General features: G+C 40.8%; 1 protein-coding gene across 1 annotated transcript in view; it reads left to right on the top strand.

Annotated features, from left to right (window-relative positions):
* The window catches only part of slc6a15 (solute carrier family 6 member 15), a 16,823-nt gene extending 1,075 nt beyond the window's left edge, over nt 1-15,748 (top strand). The window contains 12 exon segments of the mRNA XM_020593387.1: nt 742-1,127; nt 1,129-1,274; nt 5,088-5,245; nt 5,931-6,057; nt 6,211-6,392; nt 9,668-9,778; nt 11,035-11,276; nt 11,519-11,717; nt 11,854-12,046; nt 12,822-12,981; nt 13,609-13,771; nt 14,425-15,748. Of these exon segments, the coding sequence (XP_020449043.1) occupies nt 982-1,127; nt 1,129-1,274; nt 5,088-5,245; nt 5,931-6,057; nt 6,211-6,392; nt 9,668-9,778; nt 11,035-11,276; nt 11,519-11,717; nt 11,854-12,046; nt 12,822-12,981; nt 13,609-13,771; nt 14,425-14,802 (2,205 nt within the window). The 5' untranslated portion in view covers nt 742-981 and the 3' untranslated portion in view covers nt 14,803-15,748.
* Nucleotides 15,749-17,158: the final 1,410 nt, after the last annotated feature.

Here is a 17,158-nt window from a genome sequence, read left to right as displayed (position 1 = left end):
GTAAAAAACACCCCCCCCCCCCCCCCACGAGGTTCCCACTTTCTCATTCGGGGAACCGCCGTTTATCTGCGCACATCAGTATTTTGAAAGTTTTCAGCTGCGATGAAAAGAAATAGTGTCCTCCCTTCAATTATACAGGAGGCTTGAAAGATGATAGTCTCAGTACCTCGACCTGTCAGTCTCCCAGCCGCCGCTCGTTCCCAGCATCCACCCACACGCACAGAACAACAACCAATGATCCCCATTCAGTGATTTGCTGCCCCTGCCAGCCATGTGATTTCCATGTGAGAAAGAACTCTGCATCCCTGGGATGAAGCACAATTTTTCTGCATGGACCGATCAGATAAGTTGATGCGGAGTATAAGTAGGAAGTGTAAAATTATTAATTATTTTCAAATTAGAATCTGATTGAAACACGTTCATTCCTGGCTGTTCAGGTAAAATGCTGTTTGATTTCTTTGTCTTTTTCATCTGCACAGATTTAGAGAGATTTAGAGATTGGCTGAATCTCCAACTCAGATCTGTAAAAAAGGTTTACAAAAAGTCCATTCTTTTCTTTATCAGTCAAAAGTTTAGCAAAATTAATTCAAGCTAAACTTGTTACACAGCGATTTATGTTGGGAAATTGAAGGCTGAGGGTAGAAACAATACTACACTGACAATCTAAGACCATTTCACTAAATGTGTTTTCTCAGTGACGAAGCCCAGATGCAACCTCTTTGACAATTTTCATGTTTACAGTTTCCTTACTGCAGGTACTCCTCTCTGCCCCACAGACATTTGGTGATAATGAAGAAATAAACACTGTGATCAGTCACCCCCTACAAACTGTCTTAAACCCAACGGGCCCCTGAAATCAATTATACCAAACTTGAGGCTTTGCACAGTCTGAGTTTAAAAGGTGACTTTTCACAGACTCCGGCCCCTCCAACCTGCCAACCAAAAAGACATTCGACCCTTCGCCCTTGTTTGCTTTGTCAAATGCCAAAAAACAGCAAGGCCGTCAAGAGAGAGCTTGACGACGATGTCACAGAGTCTGTCAAAGACCTGCTTTCCAATGAGGATGCCTGCGATGATTCCTTCAAGAAGAGCTCGCTGATCGTCAGTAGCCCTGAAGGGGAAGGGAAAGTTGGAGGAAGGTGGCTCGGACAGCGAGGAGGAGGAGCGCCCAGCCTGGAACAGCAAGCTCCAGTACATCCTGGCCCAGGTTGGCTTCTCTGTAGGTCTGGGCAACGTCTGGAGGTTCCCCTACCTGTGTCAGAAGAATGGAGGGGGTGAGTCCTTGTCAGGAGTTTGCTTTAACAGTTTCACTTTGGGCATTTCACAGTGGAATTACATTATCGTGACAGTCATAAGACGTGCTTCCAGTAGCAATGGGCAACATTTATTAACTTGAAACAAATAAAATAACATAAGGACTAGAATAAAATTTCAATTATTTCATTTAGGATCAAGAAACTGATAGATGTTTCGAACTAACAGTTTGGGTAATAATTTTACAGTTTGCCTTTGTTTTCTCTTCCAAATAAGTTTGGTTGTAACCTGGACATGACTGGTCGCATCTCTGTCCTGTGTGACTTCTTTGCAGTGATATTGCCCCATCGTCACATCTCAAAAATTGACTTGCTGAGGATAATGTTAGTATCACCACCAGAAATGCCAGGTTCGAACCCAGAACCTTCTTGCTGTGAGGCAACAGGGCTGCTCCATACAGTAGCTATGTAAATACTAATGTAAATTCACAGTAACATTTCTAAGCAAAAAAAGTATTAGAAACTGGTCCATTGGGAGGAAAAGTTTGATATCAAGCTCTGACATTGTTCCAAGTTAAAAGTGGGGGGTGGTTGGGATAGTGAGTGAATTTCAGTGGATGTTAAGTCTCTGGGAAATAAATGTAAGTCAGTGTAATGTCCTCTGAAGTGATGGAAACAAGGCCATGTGTGCGTGAGAACGTAGCAGGGGGTGCAGCTCAAACCACGACCTCTGGCTTGACCCTGTCATGTTTTCAGCTCTGTTTTAAACAGTTCTGGTCGCCCTACTGTGTTCAGCTGTAATTAGATTAAAATGTCAGATCTGGGGCCGGAGCAGGTCTCTGGGTGTCTGTGAGTGTGTTCTTGTATGTGTGTGGGCTTTCTCCTCACCTTCCATTCACCCACACCAGGAACCTACGTGCGTTATGTGCTTTGCTCATATACATGTATACACATCATTGCCTTTCATGTCCTCACAGTGTATTCCCTTTTCTGGCAGCGTAGAGAGCACAGGCGACCTTTTGTGCTCGGGCTGCTGCAGTGCCCTACAACAGAGATTATATCAGATGATCTGTTGATTTTCTCAGTTAATTGATTACTAAAATACCAAAAAGTAATGAATTTTAATTTCTCAGAGCCCAGTGGTGATATAGATATTTAGTGTTTTATCAGAATAACTGTTCAAAATTCAGTGATATTCAGTCTACTGACATACAGAATATGAAGAAGAAAAACAACAACAAGATAAAGTAAAAGACAAATGTACACAAATCAGATGTTACTTTTTTCAGGTAGGCTGGCTTTTAAATAAAATGCCAGAGCCATGTACTCTGGTTAGATTCATAATCATGTTTATTTCCTCTACCTATTTTGCAAAGTAAGGTTAAAAAATCACACTGGGATCAATAATTCAACTTAAAGTCAGATTCAGGACATTTCTGTGCTTTTTTTAGCAACACAAACTTCATGTTTACATATGGAAAAGGATTAGGGCCACTGTAAATAAAAAATGTAGTTGAATTCTGACTTTTTTAAAACTCAGATTTATGAAAATAAAGTCAAAACTCAAGTCATTTGTTTTTACAGTGACCCTAATCTTCTTCTGTACAATGAGATGGAGTGGCTATGAGACTTACCAAGGAACTGTACTAATCCTTTGACTTTTTATCTAGTTGCATCAGTAACAATTTTACTTTGTCCTCTGACAACCTGCAACACTACTGAATGCTCATCAGCAAATATTAGCAGTCTAACATGCTAAACTAAGATTGTAAGCATCATACCAAACTATTAGCATGTTATTGTTAGCTTTTAGCCTGCCTACATCCAGCCCCACAGAGCAGCTACAGAGGCTGCAGACGCTTACTGTTTTTAATCTTGTATTTTTTACTTTAGTGACCAAAGGCTACTCTTTATGGCTTAAATGCCTTCGTGGCTTGTGATGAGTTTGTGCTGTTGTTACCTACTGAACCCACAAAATAAACTCTGTCCTTTCATTTGCCTGTGCCCCTTAGAGAGGTGGTGTACACCAGTGGCCTTGTTTTTACAGTTTAATTAACATGCTGTAATGCTTGAGCTTGCATTTTGAACTTAACAGTAACATTCCCAAGTCAGCACCTGTGCAATTTTTTAGATAGAGATGGAGTGTTTTGATCCTCAGCTCATTTCATTCAGTGACAAATGAAATAATATTTAAGGTAGTTTTGATATGAGTAATTTCCCATTACTTGCACCACATGCATGTCTCTTGCCTCTACATGTGATTCTGCCAAAACACACAGAAAGGTCACTCATCAGACTGTCTAAATCTTTATGTACTGTAGGTAAAGAGGACTGCAGAAGCTATTTTAGGAAAAGAAGAAATGCACTCTAATCAGACTGTTTGTGTTCTCAAACACAGCTACAGAGGCTGACAAAGGCTTTTAAAGACGTTGCAGACCAGTGGTGGTTTTGATGCTGACTGATGACAAAGACTATTCCCATTATGAACTGTGCTCTCACTGAACCAGAATTAGATGGTTAATATCAAAGACTGGTTAGTTCACTGTACAAACACAAACACACAAATTTTTATTTCCTGTCTATGACCACTCCCATCCCAGCCAAACCTGGGAGGGGCAGCAGGACTCAGGAAGGTCTGAATATATGTCCTGTCAGGTGAAACAATAAGCTCTGATGAAACAGGGGTGCAACTAATCTTAAACACAATACACCTTTCCTTGACATTTTGACACTGTCATCAACCCACTAGTGTTATCATTTCGAGTCAGGGTTGCGTCAGGAAGGGCATCCGGCATAAACACGTGCTAAATGTCAACATGCGAGTCGTCAGTGTGACGATTCGCTGTGGCGACCCCTCAATGGGAAAAGCCGAAAGTGACTTTCTCATCAGCCCACTAGTGTTGTCATTTGATGTTGTGGTTTAGCCCATGACAGGGGAAAATGTTGCAAAAGGGGGATTTAAAAACATGTTTTTTATTTATGTTTTTTTCAAGATAATTGTAGTTGTTGCACCAAAAATATAACTTCAGAAAGTGTTTTCTAAAAAGAACTGGCAGCTTTTTCGATCAGTGGCTGTGCAATTTTGAAATGATGCAATACTTTTGAAGAGGTTTCTGTGGCTGAGGGTCCCGAACTCTTCAACACACACAGGAACTTTGATTTCACATGAGAAGAAAAACCTCCACACTACACTGTACATACTTCACAATGCCCCAGCTGTAAGAGAAGAATAAAGGGCACATTATTATAAAATTTGATGCCACCAAACATATGTAACCACCAACCAGGTTTCCTTCCTAGCAGCCTCACCTGGATTCCACAGCACCACACTATTACAGCCTGTCTTAATGTTAGTCATCCAGCCTTAAACCTTAATTCTAGAGATAAATGCCATCTTTGTCACATGCCCCTAAGTAAACCCACTGTAATTTAGGTAATTTCAGACTTTAGTGTCTTTCCTGGTTTCCGGAATTATTTGACTGCACCACACCACAGAGGAGGTGGAGACAGACTGATGCAGCTCAGCAGATGTGTGCATAGCAATTTAAGTGTGTGTGTGTGTAAGATAAGGAGACAGATAACATTAAAGAGGCTGCTCTGTGTTTTATAGTATGTGTGTTTAGGCAAAGGTGTTACTTTCAGGGGAACACTGGGTTCAAATCTAAGAGGTTGTTGTATTTGTGAGTTTGTACACAGTATGTGGCAGATACAGAGGTATAGCTGTGCTCATGTACTTATAGGCTGCTTTCAGGAACTGAAGTGCTGCCTCTTCACAGCCAGACACACTTTCCCCTCCTTCATCTAACCTGCTGTCTGTGTTGTTTGGACTGGCAGGAGCGTACCTGGTGCCCTATCTGATTCTGCTGATATTGATTGGCATCCCGCTGTTCTTCTTGGAGCTCGCCGTAGGACAGCGGATCCGCAGGGGCAGCATCGGGGTGTGGAACTACATCAGCCCTCGGCTGGGGGGCATTGGCTTCGCTAGCTGTGTGGTGAGCCTGACGCTGGGGTCTGCTTCGCCTGAACCAGAACACATCCATACAGTGTAGTAGCAGTATGACACATGGACAACAGCATGGTTGAAGGGAGAGTAATGCCAGTGTAATGATTGGAAAATAACTCACAGTAGTATTTTAAAAAATAAAGGGTTTCATTCTGTAATGTTTTCAAACTGGATCAAGGAAAATATTGTTCAGAGGAAATACATTAAGAATGATTTAAAAACAGGTAAATCAAATCTGAAGGTTTGCTTTAAGATTATTAGATAAATCATCTTAAAATTAAACATCAAGTTAATTTTTGGGATGTACTATAAGTTAAAAATAGTACAACAGTATGAAACATTAACATCATTTATAACATCTCTGGTGTCTCATAAATCTGGAGAAAAATTATCTGGAATACAGGAAATGATGTGATTTCCAGCAGCAACTACAATAGTTTTTCATTAATAATTTAAAAAAACTGTACAAGTACCATACGGAGTACCTCAAAAAATCTGTATCTGGCAAATTTAAACAGAAAGTAGTCCTCATCTAAAAAGTCTCCTCTCGTAACAAGACAAAAACTGAGATACTCAATATGTGCAGATGAGTTACACCACTGATTAAAAAAAAAATCCTGTTCTCTGTTCCTGGTTTTGTCTCTCTGATGTTAACTTGCCTCTGTTGCCTGTAGGTGTGTTTCTTTGTGGCGCTCTACTACAATGTCATCATTGGTTGGAGTCTCTTCTACTTCTCCCAGTCCTTCCAGCAACCTCTGCCATGGCATGAGTGTCCACTCATCAAAAACAAGACCAGCACATGTAAGACACAATCACAGTCTGACAAATTTGGTCAGATTTGGTGGCAGTCCTACTTTTAACTCCCTTTGGAAGGCTTGCAGTCACTTATAGTGTTTGTTGTGTCAGCTACACTGACACTACAGTTAATTGTACCTGGTAATGGTCTGTCTGTAGATGTGGTGCCGGAGTGTGAGAAGAGCTCGGCCACCACCTACTACTGGTACCGTGAGGCCCTGGATATCACTGACAGCATCTCTGAGAGCGGAGGACTCAACTGGAAAATGACGGTGTGCCTGCTGGCTGCCTGGGCCATTGTTTGCCTTGCCATGATCAAGGGAATCCAGTCTTCTGGGAAGGTATGGAAAATTTGGTTCTCTGTGCCCTTGCTCTTGCACCACTTTAATAAAGGTAGTTTAACTTTTAGGGCATGAGGCAGAGGACATAGTTTGTAAGAAGAGGAAGAGAATGGAGGAAAACTACTGGTGCCCTGTAGTCCTGGCAGCTTGGCCTATATATAACTCTGTACCCTGAAAAACAGGGAACAGTGTCACAAACAAAAGGCCATGTCTTGTGCAAGTGTGTTAAAAAAAATCCTCTCACACATAATTAGCTCACTTTAAGGTGGAGACTTACAGAGTGCAACATGCATCGATGCCTGGTATAAAGAAACTGTGGAGTGAGCACTGTAAATTGACTTCACAAATTTTTCTAATGATATCATCTCAGATATGATCACGGGAGCTCATGTGATCTTGTGTCTGAGTCAGCTTTAGCTTAGTGCAGCAGAGCCGAGAGCAGCATACATCTGTAAGGATTAGCCCACCGGCTAGAGGTAACAAACTCACCCAGCTCCTCTTCTCTTCTTACAGGTGATCTTTATCATTCCACACTGTCTCATATCATATGACAAGCATTACCCCGTGTGCTCCCAAAGTCAGAGTCAAGTCTCAGCTAACTGAAAAAACGGTCACACGTTTTAATCTTCCTACAAAAAGCTTTGATGTGGAGGTCATTTGACTTTGGTATTATCCCCACTTCTTAAATCAGGCATGGGCTGGGTTACAACAAACATTCATTTAAAAGAGGGGTCTTTGAAATAGTGCCAAACCTGTGGAGAATTAACGCCCAGCTGCAGCTTTGTTGGACTTTTTAGCCTCTTTTCACTCCTGTTATTTTGATTTTACACAGTGTGTGACTGACATTGTGAATTTTGGCCAGTCTCCTGGATCCGTTTTGTTGCAATACCATAAATGTAGTGAATACATGGGCCTATATTTTTATTTTAATATTTTAAAACCAATTATGTTAACCCTTTGTAAATTTACATGCAAATAAATTGTATTATGTAGATAAATAATAAATCATTTGGCACATTTCTGAGACTAAGATTTTCAAGGGGCCCATGCTGGTGAAGAAAGTGGAACATGTAACAGCTAAAGATCCAGGTATTTTCCTCAGGTCTCTGTGGACACCAAACCAGAGCTGAAAAGAAAACAGGATTTATCAAGTAGCAAAGGCCACAGATAAAACCAGATGGATAACGATAATAATAATAATAAACAAAATGTAGCTACACACACATACATACACACAAAGAATGATTAAAAAATGTTCTACTGAAAAAGGACAAATACAAGCACAGCACAAGAAGAAAGATAAAAGATGGAAGGCTTCAACAACACCTCAGCCTTTGCATCAGTGATTTGCAAATAACTCAAATCATACAAAAGTCAGCTTTAGCCAAAGGGCCGTCCTCCAGCCACCTGGCATGTCTGGACGGCCTTTGGAGTTGGCCAAAGCAGAAACGGCTGTGAAGTCTCCCTGTAGTTTGAAGTTTAATGGCCGCTGTGGTGTACAAAAGAAGAAGCCTTTTCTAAGGAATATCCCTACAGAGTTGTTCGTGTGTGTGGGGGCATGAAAGGGATCATGCTGTTTTTGGTTACCATGGTTATATGCACAGTTTGGGCTGGATTGTCAAATGTGTGGCAAAAAGAGGGGCATGAATAATTTTGGCCTATGTTTGGACAGAGAGAGCGGACATGTGAGGGGTTTAGTAAACTAATGGTGAGATTCGCTGAAAGTATCCAAAGGTGCTGAACAACAAAATAAAGTTTTTTTTAATCTCTTATATGTAAAATAGCCTGAGATTACTGACACTGAATAATCTCAACAATTACGTCAGTCTGTCATTGTGGGAAAACTTTTTTTAAAACTTTCTCTATCTGTTCATGAAGATAACAGCGTCATTGTCAGAATATGACCTTCACATGAAGCACATGTTATCTGCCAGCACACAGGACCTTTTCTAATAAAAGTGTATTTTTGAGAGTACATAAATCTGAGTTTATCATACAAACATCTTTGTGCTCACCAAGGCCACAACGGCATTCTTCAACAAGAGCACAGTCTGGAAGCTTTAATCAGAAAAGTGCCCCTGTGACCCTATTCAGGAATAAGCGGTACAGATGATGGATGGATGGATCTTCCATTTATTTGAAAAGACATTTAAAAGCTTTCTGCAGCTAACTGTTTCTGTGCCTTATCAAGAGACCAGACTTTAAGACATTTCTTTAATAATGAAAAGAAGAGTAACTTGTGGCCACTATAGCATGATTTCATGCAGAGATAGAACTTTTGTGTGTATATATATATATATATATATATGTATGTATGTATACATACACACACATTATCTTCAAACAAAGCTCAGACAAACACCTCAGACTCAGTATGACAAGAAAACTCATTCTGCCTCCAATCACTCACTGAAAATTGTTAAATATATGAGCAAATCCTGCTTTAGTGTACACGATCCCGTTCCCTTTGAGATGAGACATTACATCGTCTCCTTCAAAGCTCCATTTGGACCACCACATAGGAGAGGCAAGGTCTCTGAATCACCAACTGTGAAATATGACTCAATCCCAAAACATCTCCCAGTGTGTGCACCCACACCCCACTGCTAGACCTGTAAACCTACACATTGCAGGTAGCAGCTGACTCAGGCCTTCAGTCCTGCTTTCAGTCTTTCACAGCCAGCCACCTTGTCTACACTAAGAAGGCCTCTGCTTAATAATGTGCAGTGCTGAGCAAAAAAAATATGTGAGGCCCGATGTCATACTAACGCAGTGATGGGACAAAGAGGCTTAAACGGGCCCAGCGGCTACTGGCTCTGGCCTGGGACCCTGCTGATATTGCTGCACTTGTATATGTGGTCATGAATACTTTAAAATTGCTTTTTATAAGTCATAATTATCATAGTCACAAAAAAGAAAATGCTGTCCAAATGAATAGCAATATACTTATGTCATGGCTACTCATTAATCTACAAACCCACGATAAGTGGCACTGAGAGAGACATAATGTACATTACTTGAGTATGTGCTGAACTAGGTCAGTAAAAAACATAGTTATCATCCAGCTCTGTTTATTTTTTAAGCTCTTTTTATCCTTATCACTTCGGAGAGTTTCACCTCTAATTGTGATTTCAATTATACCTCCATTGTTTAAGAAACAATGTGCACACTCAGGGAAGAGGGATGTGGGATCTTGAAATATACATAGTGACTTTTCTGAAGCACAAGCTGCCTGCAGAAGTCTGGTACTTTAACATAAATCTAATTGCTTGCAGGTGATGTATTTCAGCTCCCTGTTTCCATACCTTGTGCTGATTTGCTTCCTGGTTCGGTCTCTGCTCCTGAGGGGCTCTGTAGATGGGATTCGACACATGTTCACACCCAAGGTAAGGCACATTTCAAGCCAACATTTCTCTAAACTGTTTAAACTAGAGCTACTTTACTGTTTCGAGTCAAATGAAGCCACCTGACAAACACTCACTTGTTTTTCCTACACTAAATATTCCGTGTTAAATTCAGTCCACTCACTGTATGAAGAAGGTGCCTAAACTCACAAAATTAACTCTGTATTGTAACAGGCCAGATCCTCAGCAGCAACAAGCCAATGGCGTTTCAGGCCATGCAATCATATCACCATGGAAACAGGAGTCACTGAGGCTTTATGTAACCGACCAGCCAAAGACGCTCACTCGCAGCAGAGCGTGTCTGTCTCGTCTGGTGTGTCTGCTTTGTCTCGTCGGCCGGCACGTTGCGTCGTCAGACATTCAGTCACCGTTGTCCGTGTACCAGTGGACATCAAAGTCCTGCTGCCAGCTTGTCCTGCTTAGTGCTCATATTAGTTGGGGACCTTTGTAAAAGAAAAGTCCCACATGGAACCTGTCAAGACACCAACTGTCATTTGGCAGGATGCTGCACTGAGAGCCTGCCTAATACAGACAAAAAAAATAATAGAATCTGATTGGCCATCCCCGCAAAGTCAAAATGTGATGCTTGTTAGGATTAATGAAACGTCATTGGCGTGACAGCATTACTGTACTAGTATTACTTCCTACACAACTGATGCAAATAAGTTTTTGGATGTACTTTTCTCAAAGTATTAATGAATGAAAAATGAAAAACAATAGCAAATTGTTGCCTTAACATTTTTCTAGTGCTTTATAATTGATATTGGTCAAATAAATTTTATCTTATATCATGCATGCAGCATGATATTTGCATTAATATCCTCTACTGTGTTGTGGAGTATCTGGCATGATTCACTTCATTTGGAGGCTAAGGCGAACTTGCTAGCTTTACCCAAAGTTAGCAAAAGAAAGCACTGTGTGTCTCTTTACATAAAATTAACGCTATGTCTTTTTCTTTCATAGAACTACGGATGTAATCATCTTTCAGAACATTAGGTTCTTCTGAAGATTTTCTTGTTCATTATATCATATTTGGTCATGTAGTAGAAGGTTTACAGTATTTAGACACTGTGAAAAGGCATCTGTGAAAAATCAGTATACATGAACATGTCATCGTTCAGTAGTTTGCAGGATTTTGTTTCACTCTCAGTAATACAGTGGCCCTGAACTGAATGCAGACTGTGTTACTGATCTAACCCAGATCTGTCTTCTGTTGTCCATCTGTGTTCTGCTTTCAGCTAGAGATCATGTTGGAGGCCAAGGTGTGGCGAGAGGCAGCCACGCAGGTTTTCTTCGCGCTGGGCCTCGGCTTTGGTGGCGTCATCGCCTTCTCCAGCTACAACAAGCGGGACAACAACTGTCATTTTGATGCGGTCTTGGTGTCTTTTATCAATTTCTTCACCTCCGTGCTGGCCACCCTGGTGGTGTTTGCTGTGCTGGGCTTCAAAGCCAACATCATGAACAGCAAATGCATTGCACTGTGAGTCCAAGTGTCCTCTCACATTTAGAGGTTTCTAGAATGCGTTTGTGTTTTCTGGAGATCACCAAAGACAAGATCTGAAAGTTCATGTGTAACTCAGAGTCAAATGGTGTCTGTGGATTTTTGAAAAACAAAGTGTGTTTGTTCTCTACTCTAGACATTGGAAGTAAAGTGTAAAGTTCAACTTAAACTTTTATCTTGGGATTGTTTACTTATAAGTAACTTCTGCCCATTTTTTTTAGGAACACCAATAAGATTGCTGCATTGCTGGGGAATGGCATTGAAGCGAGCCTGATCCCCCACCACATTAACCTTACTCAGGTTAGTCAGATCAGTGCTGAGGACTACCATCAGATGATAGGAGTGATCAAAGGGGTGAAGGAGGATGATTTCCAGACACTGGGACTGCAATCCTGCAGCATTGAGGATGAGCTCAACAAGGTACTTGCAAAAACAAAAACTGTAATGGGCTCAAACTGCACGTCCTTACATATGTATAAATACATGGGATTTTGGGGATTCACTCAAGACCATGGCTACAGATTTTTTACCTCTTCTTCTTCCTCCCCTCCCCCAGGCAGTCCAAGGCACAGGCTTGGCCTTCATTGCCTTCACTGAGGCGATGACCCACTTCCCAGCCTCACCCTTCTGGTCCGTCATGTTCTTCCTCATGCTGGTTAACCTCGGCCTCGGCAGCATGTTCGGCACCATCGAGGGGATCCTCACTCCGCTGATAGATACTTTCAAAGTCCGAAAGGAATTTCTTACAGGTTAGAGATGACTGCACATTCTCTGCACAAAACGGTGACTAAAGCTCAAATGTAGTTTAGATGAAAACATTTTCTTAAAACTGAGGGGCAATCTTACTATTTTTCATACTTAGATACAGTCAAACAGTTTTTTATGTCTCCAATCTGGGGTAGGTATCTTGTAGAGAGACTGTGATTGTGACTATTAGTCATCTAGGTCCCAACGAGGATTGCAAACTTGCCAACTTCTCCAAAGATAGGGTTATCTAATAATAATTAACTTTATATATCATTGTATTTATTAAGTTGCCAGAAGTTAGATTCCAGTCTATTTCAGGTGTATAAAAGCCCATATGTTCCCGGTATTAAGTTATTCCTTCAGGTGTATATGGGAAGAAGCATTTCAGAAAATTTCCACCAACAGCGGTGGCTGCTACACACAGTAAACAGATGTGGTGGTTTGACAGCTTTAAATGGGCCCCACTCTACTTACACATACACTGTTTTAGTTCAGTTTATCTCTCCCCCTCTTAATTGTGTGTTAGGTGGAGGATAATGACAGTAATTCATGGTACACTGTCAAATGCCCTAACATCTACTTTACTAACTATGATAAAATGCAGTTTCCATATAAAAGTTCAATCTCCTGCGTGTATTGCTCAAATGTTTTCAAAACTTTTTCAGCTGTTTTTAACACTTTTTTTTTTACAAAGTTGGAGCTATCACAGTCCATCCTCATCCAACAACTCTGTGTAGTGCAATGTATAGTAACTGACAACCTACATCTCGCCTGCAGTGGGATGCTGTGTACTGGCCTTCTCCATCGGTCTCCTGTTTGTTCAGCGATCAGGGAACTACTTCGTGGCCATGTTTGACGACTACTCGGCTACCTTGCCTCTGCTCATTGTGGTCATACTGGAGAACGTGGCGATTGCATGGTTCTACGGGATTGATAAGTAAGAATGTGTCGTCATGGGCAACCTTTTGTGAATTACTCCTCAGTAACAACACATTCCCATTCATAATAACTAGACTATGCCCCCAACAGTGCAGAATCCAACCTTTAATGGCCATTTAAGTCTTTAAACTAATCAGAAAAAACAGATATTTTATTCTAAGCTATTTTTATTTGGAAGTCTAGACACGAAATATTGTGTCAAATAAATTACAGGACCACTTTTCATACTGTATTTTCTGGTAGTTTTGATCATTACTCGACAAAAAGGAAAAATACTGCATCCACATTTGTATTCTGCATTTTTAGCTGTTTTGTTTGAGAAGTGTATGATAATAATGATTTATATTCTAAATCTAAAATGATTATTTTATACATATATACACATGTATGTTGCAAATAAGCCACATAATTTATATTTATTCACAGCCTGACTTAAGGGGACAAGAGAGTCTATTTTTGGAACCTCTAAGTTGGTGCTTTGTTTGAATGAAGCCATAAAGATAAAATAGAAACAAGATACAAAGGCTAACGGGTTCATAAAATGGAAACATAGCACCATGGTGAATTCTTTACTACAAACCAACTGATCTCACCTCCTGCTGTTTTGCTGCTGCCGCTCTCTCAGGTTCTTTGAAGACCTGAAGGACATGCTAGGCTTTACACCGTACCGCTTCTACTACTACATGTGGAAGTACATTACCCCCATCCTGCTACTGGTCCTCATGTGCTCCAGCTTCATCCAGCTGATCATGACGCCGCCCAGTTACAGCGCCTGGATAGAGGAAGAAGTGAGTCAATGTCTTGGCCTTATCCTCTGTGGGACCAGGGTGTGGTGTGGGGTGGAAGTTCTCCTATTTGGTCAACCTGGAACAAGCAAATTAGGGGGTTCAAAGCAAATGAGGCTAGAGCTAAAAACTCAAAGAAAAAGGCAATGTGTTTAGTGATAAACATGTTTAAGTGTCTTTTAACCCTTGGGATTTGTAGTCTACCATGCTGACATTGAAGCACCTGTTTGATCAAATCCAGCGAAAACTAAAGTCACTTAAAAACCTTTAGTAAGTGAAGCACAGGCCACATGAGACAAAGTGACCCTTCATGTACTCCTTAATTTGTCCCGTGAGGATAATACTCACTAAAGCAGTAGCAGAACTATGTTTCACTGTGAGGTGGATTTACTTTACCTTACCTGAATGAAGTGCAAACTCATTCTATGCTTTCAAGTAGATACCTGAAAGAGAGAGGTGAGAGCACGGGCACAACAAACAAATGTCTTTTTGATTAATCAAATGATGAACTGTGTAAAATGTCCATCACAGTCACCCAGGTGACATCTTCATTTTGCTTGTTTTGTCCAACCGGTACTCTAAAGACACATCATTCATGCCATCAGTGTATCCTCCATATTTAGCACAACTTCCTGTTTTTCTCGTGTTTCATCCAGGCAAAAGAGCAGACCTTGCCTTTCCCTCTGTGGGCCATCGTGGTCTGCATCTCCCTGGTGGTGGTGGCCATCATGCCTGTGCCAGTTGTCTTTGGCCTGCGCTACTTCAACATCATTGATGAGAACACCAGTGGTCTTTCCACTGTTTCTTATAAGAAGGGCCGCATCATTAAGGAGACCGCACGGCCAGGGGAGGACGATGACACCAGCCTGATCCAAGGCAAGTCTCCCAGCGAAGCGCCCTCACCAATGCCTGGGAACAGCATCTACCGCAAGCAGAGTGGCAGTGGCCCAGATGCAGACACGGCACCCAATGGCCGTTATGGTATTGGTTACTTGATGGCCGACATGCCGGATATGCCCAAGTCGGACTTATAGATTGACTAATAGTAAGCTCGGCCCAGCTGCCGCGGCTGGCCACTCTGCCCCTTCAACCCTCTGTGTGCGTCTAGTCGGCTGTATCATCGATGTATACTTCACTTGTACTGTATATTTTTGGTAGAGATCATAGCTGCTCTCTATTTGTCGTCACTGAACCTTATATGACTGTTTACCTTAAAAAAGGTGTGGGAATAAATGTCATTCTTGTCTGACTCATCCCCCATTTACTTGAAGGCGTCCCAAATTCATATCTGTACCTCCTGCTCCCTTCAGCCTTTGCCCCCTCCTCCTTGCAGATCCCAGGAGAGAACAGGTGTAAGCAATAAGGTGGACGCTCCACCAGGCCTACTTGAACAAGGATCTGCAAAGAGGAGTCTACAAAGCAGCAGGTCAGGGGTCAAGAGGTCATCCTGGGACTGTGCCTGTGGGCATTGCAAATCAGCTCCTGCTATTAAAAATGGCTGTGTACATTATGATCCCTAACTGCTGGCCGATAAGATTACTGACATTGTAATTGCTCTGGCTGCTGAAACGATGCAACAGTGAACAGGTTTTTCTTGGAGAAAGTTTAGGTCAACCTAGCTGAAACAGTGAGAAGACGGCCAAAACCACTCCCATGATTGTTTGAGACTAAAGTGTGCCTAACTAATTTATATTTGTTTATAGAATACATGGTGGACACTGTATATTTAAGGTATTCTGTAAATATAATATAAATATTATAAATATATTTATCTTGATAGTTTGGATATCAGAACAGTGTTTTTAAGGTTCAGACGTACTGCTAACCCTTAACTCATCTATTTGTTTTTTACTAATGTGCTGTTTGTGTTGGCGAGGACCGAGTTCTCCTTGTAAATAATTTTTCCATGAAATGGCTTCAATGCAATGTCTTTTTTCCCCACATCAAGATTAAAGATCAAATACGGTCAATGCCCCTGAAGTGGTGTATGTGATCTTTTCATCTGTCTGTCTGTTTAAATGGCACTCAGGCCACATTTCCAATGACTCAGGTCGTTTCCAAAATGTCGGTTTTCCTCTGAAATGTGAAAAATGCTATAAATAATGCAAATAGGTATTTACAAACACCAAGTACTTAATGTAAAGACTCAGCAAAGAATCTTTGTATATAAAAATTAATTTACATACCTTTACTTTCTATATAAAAATGATTACACTTCCGCTTGTCTCCTCTCCACCATGACCTTTTGGTAAATAAGGTCTGACACAAACATACAGACAGAACCATGACAGTACATAAAATAGTATTTATTGACCTGTTCTGTTTGACACCATCACAATTTATGAATTTATATAACATGACATTAAAATGTACACAGCAGGCAACACTCTGAGAAGTCCTGTGCACTGTTTACTGATGTGGAGTGACTGAGCTCTCTGGTAAACACACACAGACACAAGATTAAATAATCAAATACACACATAGGATGGCTTTTTAAGCTTTGGCTTTCTTTTTTCTAAACAAACAAACAAACATCCGTATTTGCTGGGACCATGAGGTCTTCCTGAACATCTGCACTGCTCTCAGCCTTGGAAAAAAAAATATTTGTCCACCTGTTTCCTTTTAGGAAAATATCACCACAAAAATAACAAAGGCTGTCTTCATCTGACAAAACATGGTGCATTATAAGTGTGAATCTTCCAAAAAAACAAATTAACTAACTAACTAACAAGCAAACAAACAAACAGGTAACACTTTATTTTTACAGGTTTGCAAATTCTAGCTTATTTCCTAAATAATTTCCTCAGACGTTTCCTGGAAGGAACCATATAATTTTGCACCATTTATAGGTAAAATTAGGGAGCGATCAGTTGGTACACCGCCAGTTAGCTTTAAATGCTAAGCTAACACAAACTAGAGGCTTTTATTCAGAGGACAGAAGGTGAACTACACATAAAAAAATGTTACATTTGTCCACAAACAACCACCTGATTCAGCATAAATCTGAAAGCCAATAACAAACTCAACACAACTCAGTTGTCTGACTAAAATATATAAATAAAGGAAATCAGTCTTAGAACTTTGTCCCTGTCTTTCTGTGATTAATACCAAACTACATGCTTTAGAAATAGCAGACCTATAAAAAGAAGTGTTACCAAAAACAATTTATTTCTAGCATCAGATTCTTTTGATCTGATTTACTGTCATGTGGTCCCCTCACTAGCTCTTGGTCTTCCTGGGTCAGTGTACTGAGAAGTACAGTGCATATGGTAAAACGTTCCCTTCAGCGTGCACTGCTGAAACGTCCATGTGCTGGAGAGCTGATCCCTTTTCGATGCACTTCTAATTGAAAATAAAATGGTATTGTTAATACTACCACCAGCACAACTA

This window comes from Monopterus albus, unplaced genomic scaffold (assembly GCF_001952655.1).
Source record: "Monopterus albus unplaced genomic scaffold, M_albus_1.0 scaffold19.1, whole genome shotgun sequence".
NCBI lineage: Eukaryota > Metazoa > Chordata > Actinopteri > Synbranchiformes > Synbranchidae > Monopterus > Monopterus albus.
Note: the sequence above shows the minus strand (reverse complement) of the source record. Positions and strands in the feature narration are given on the sequence as shown.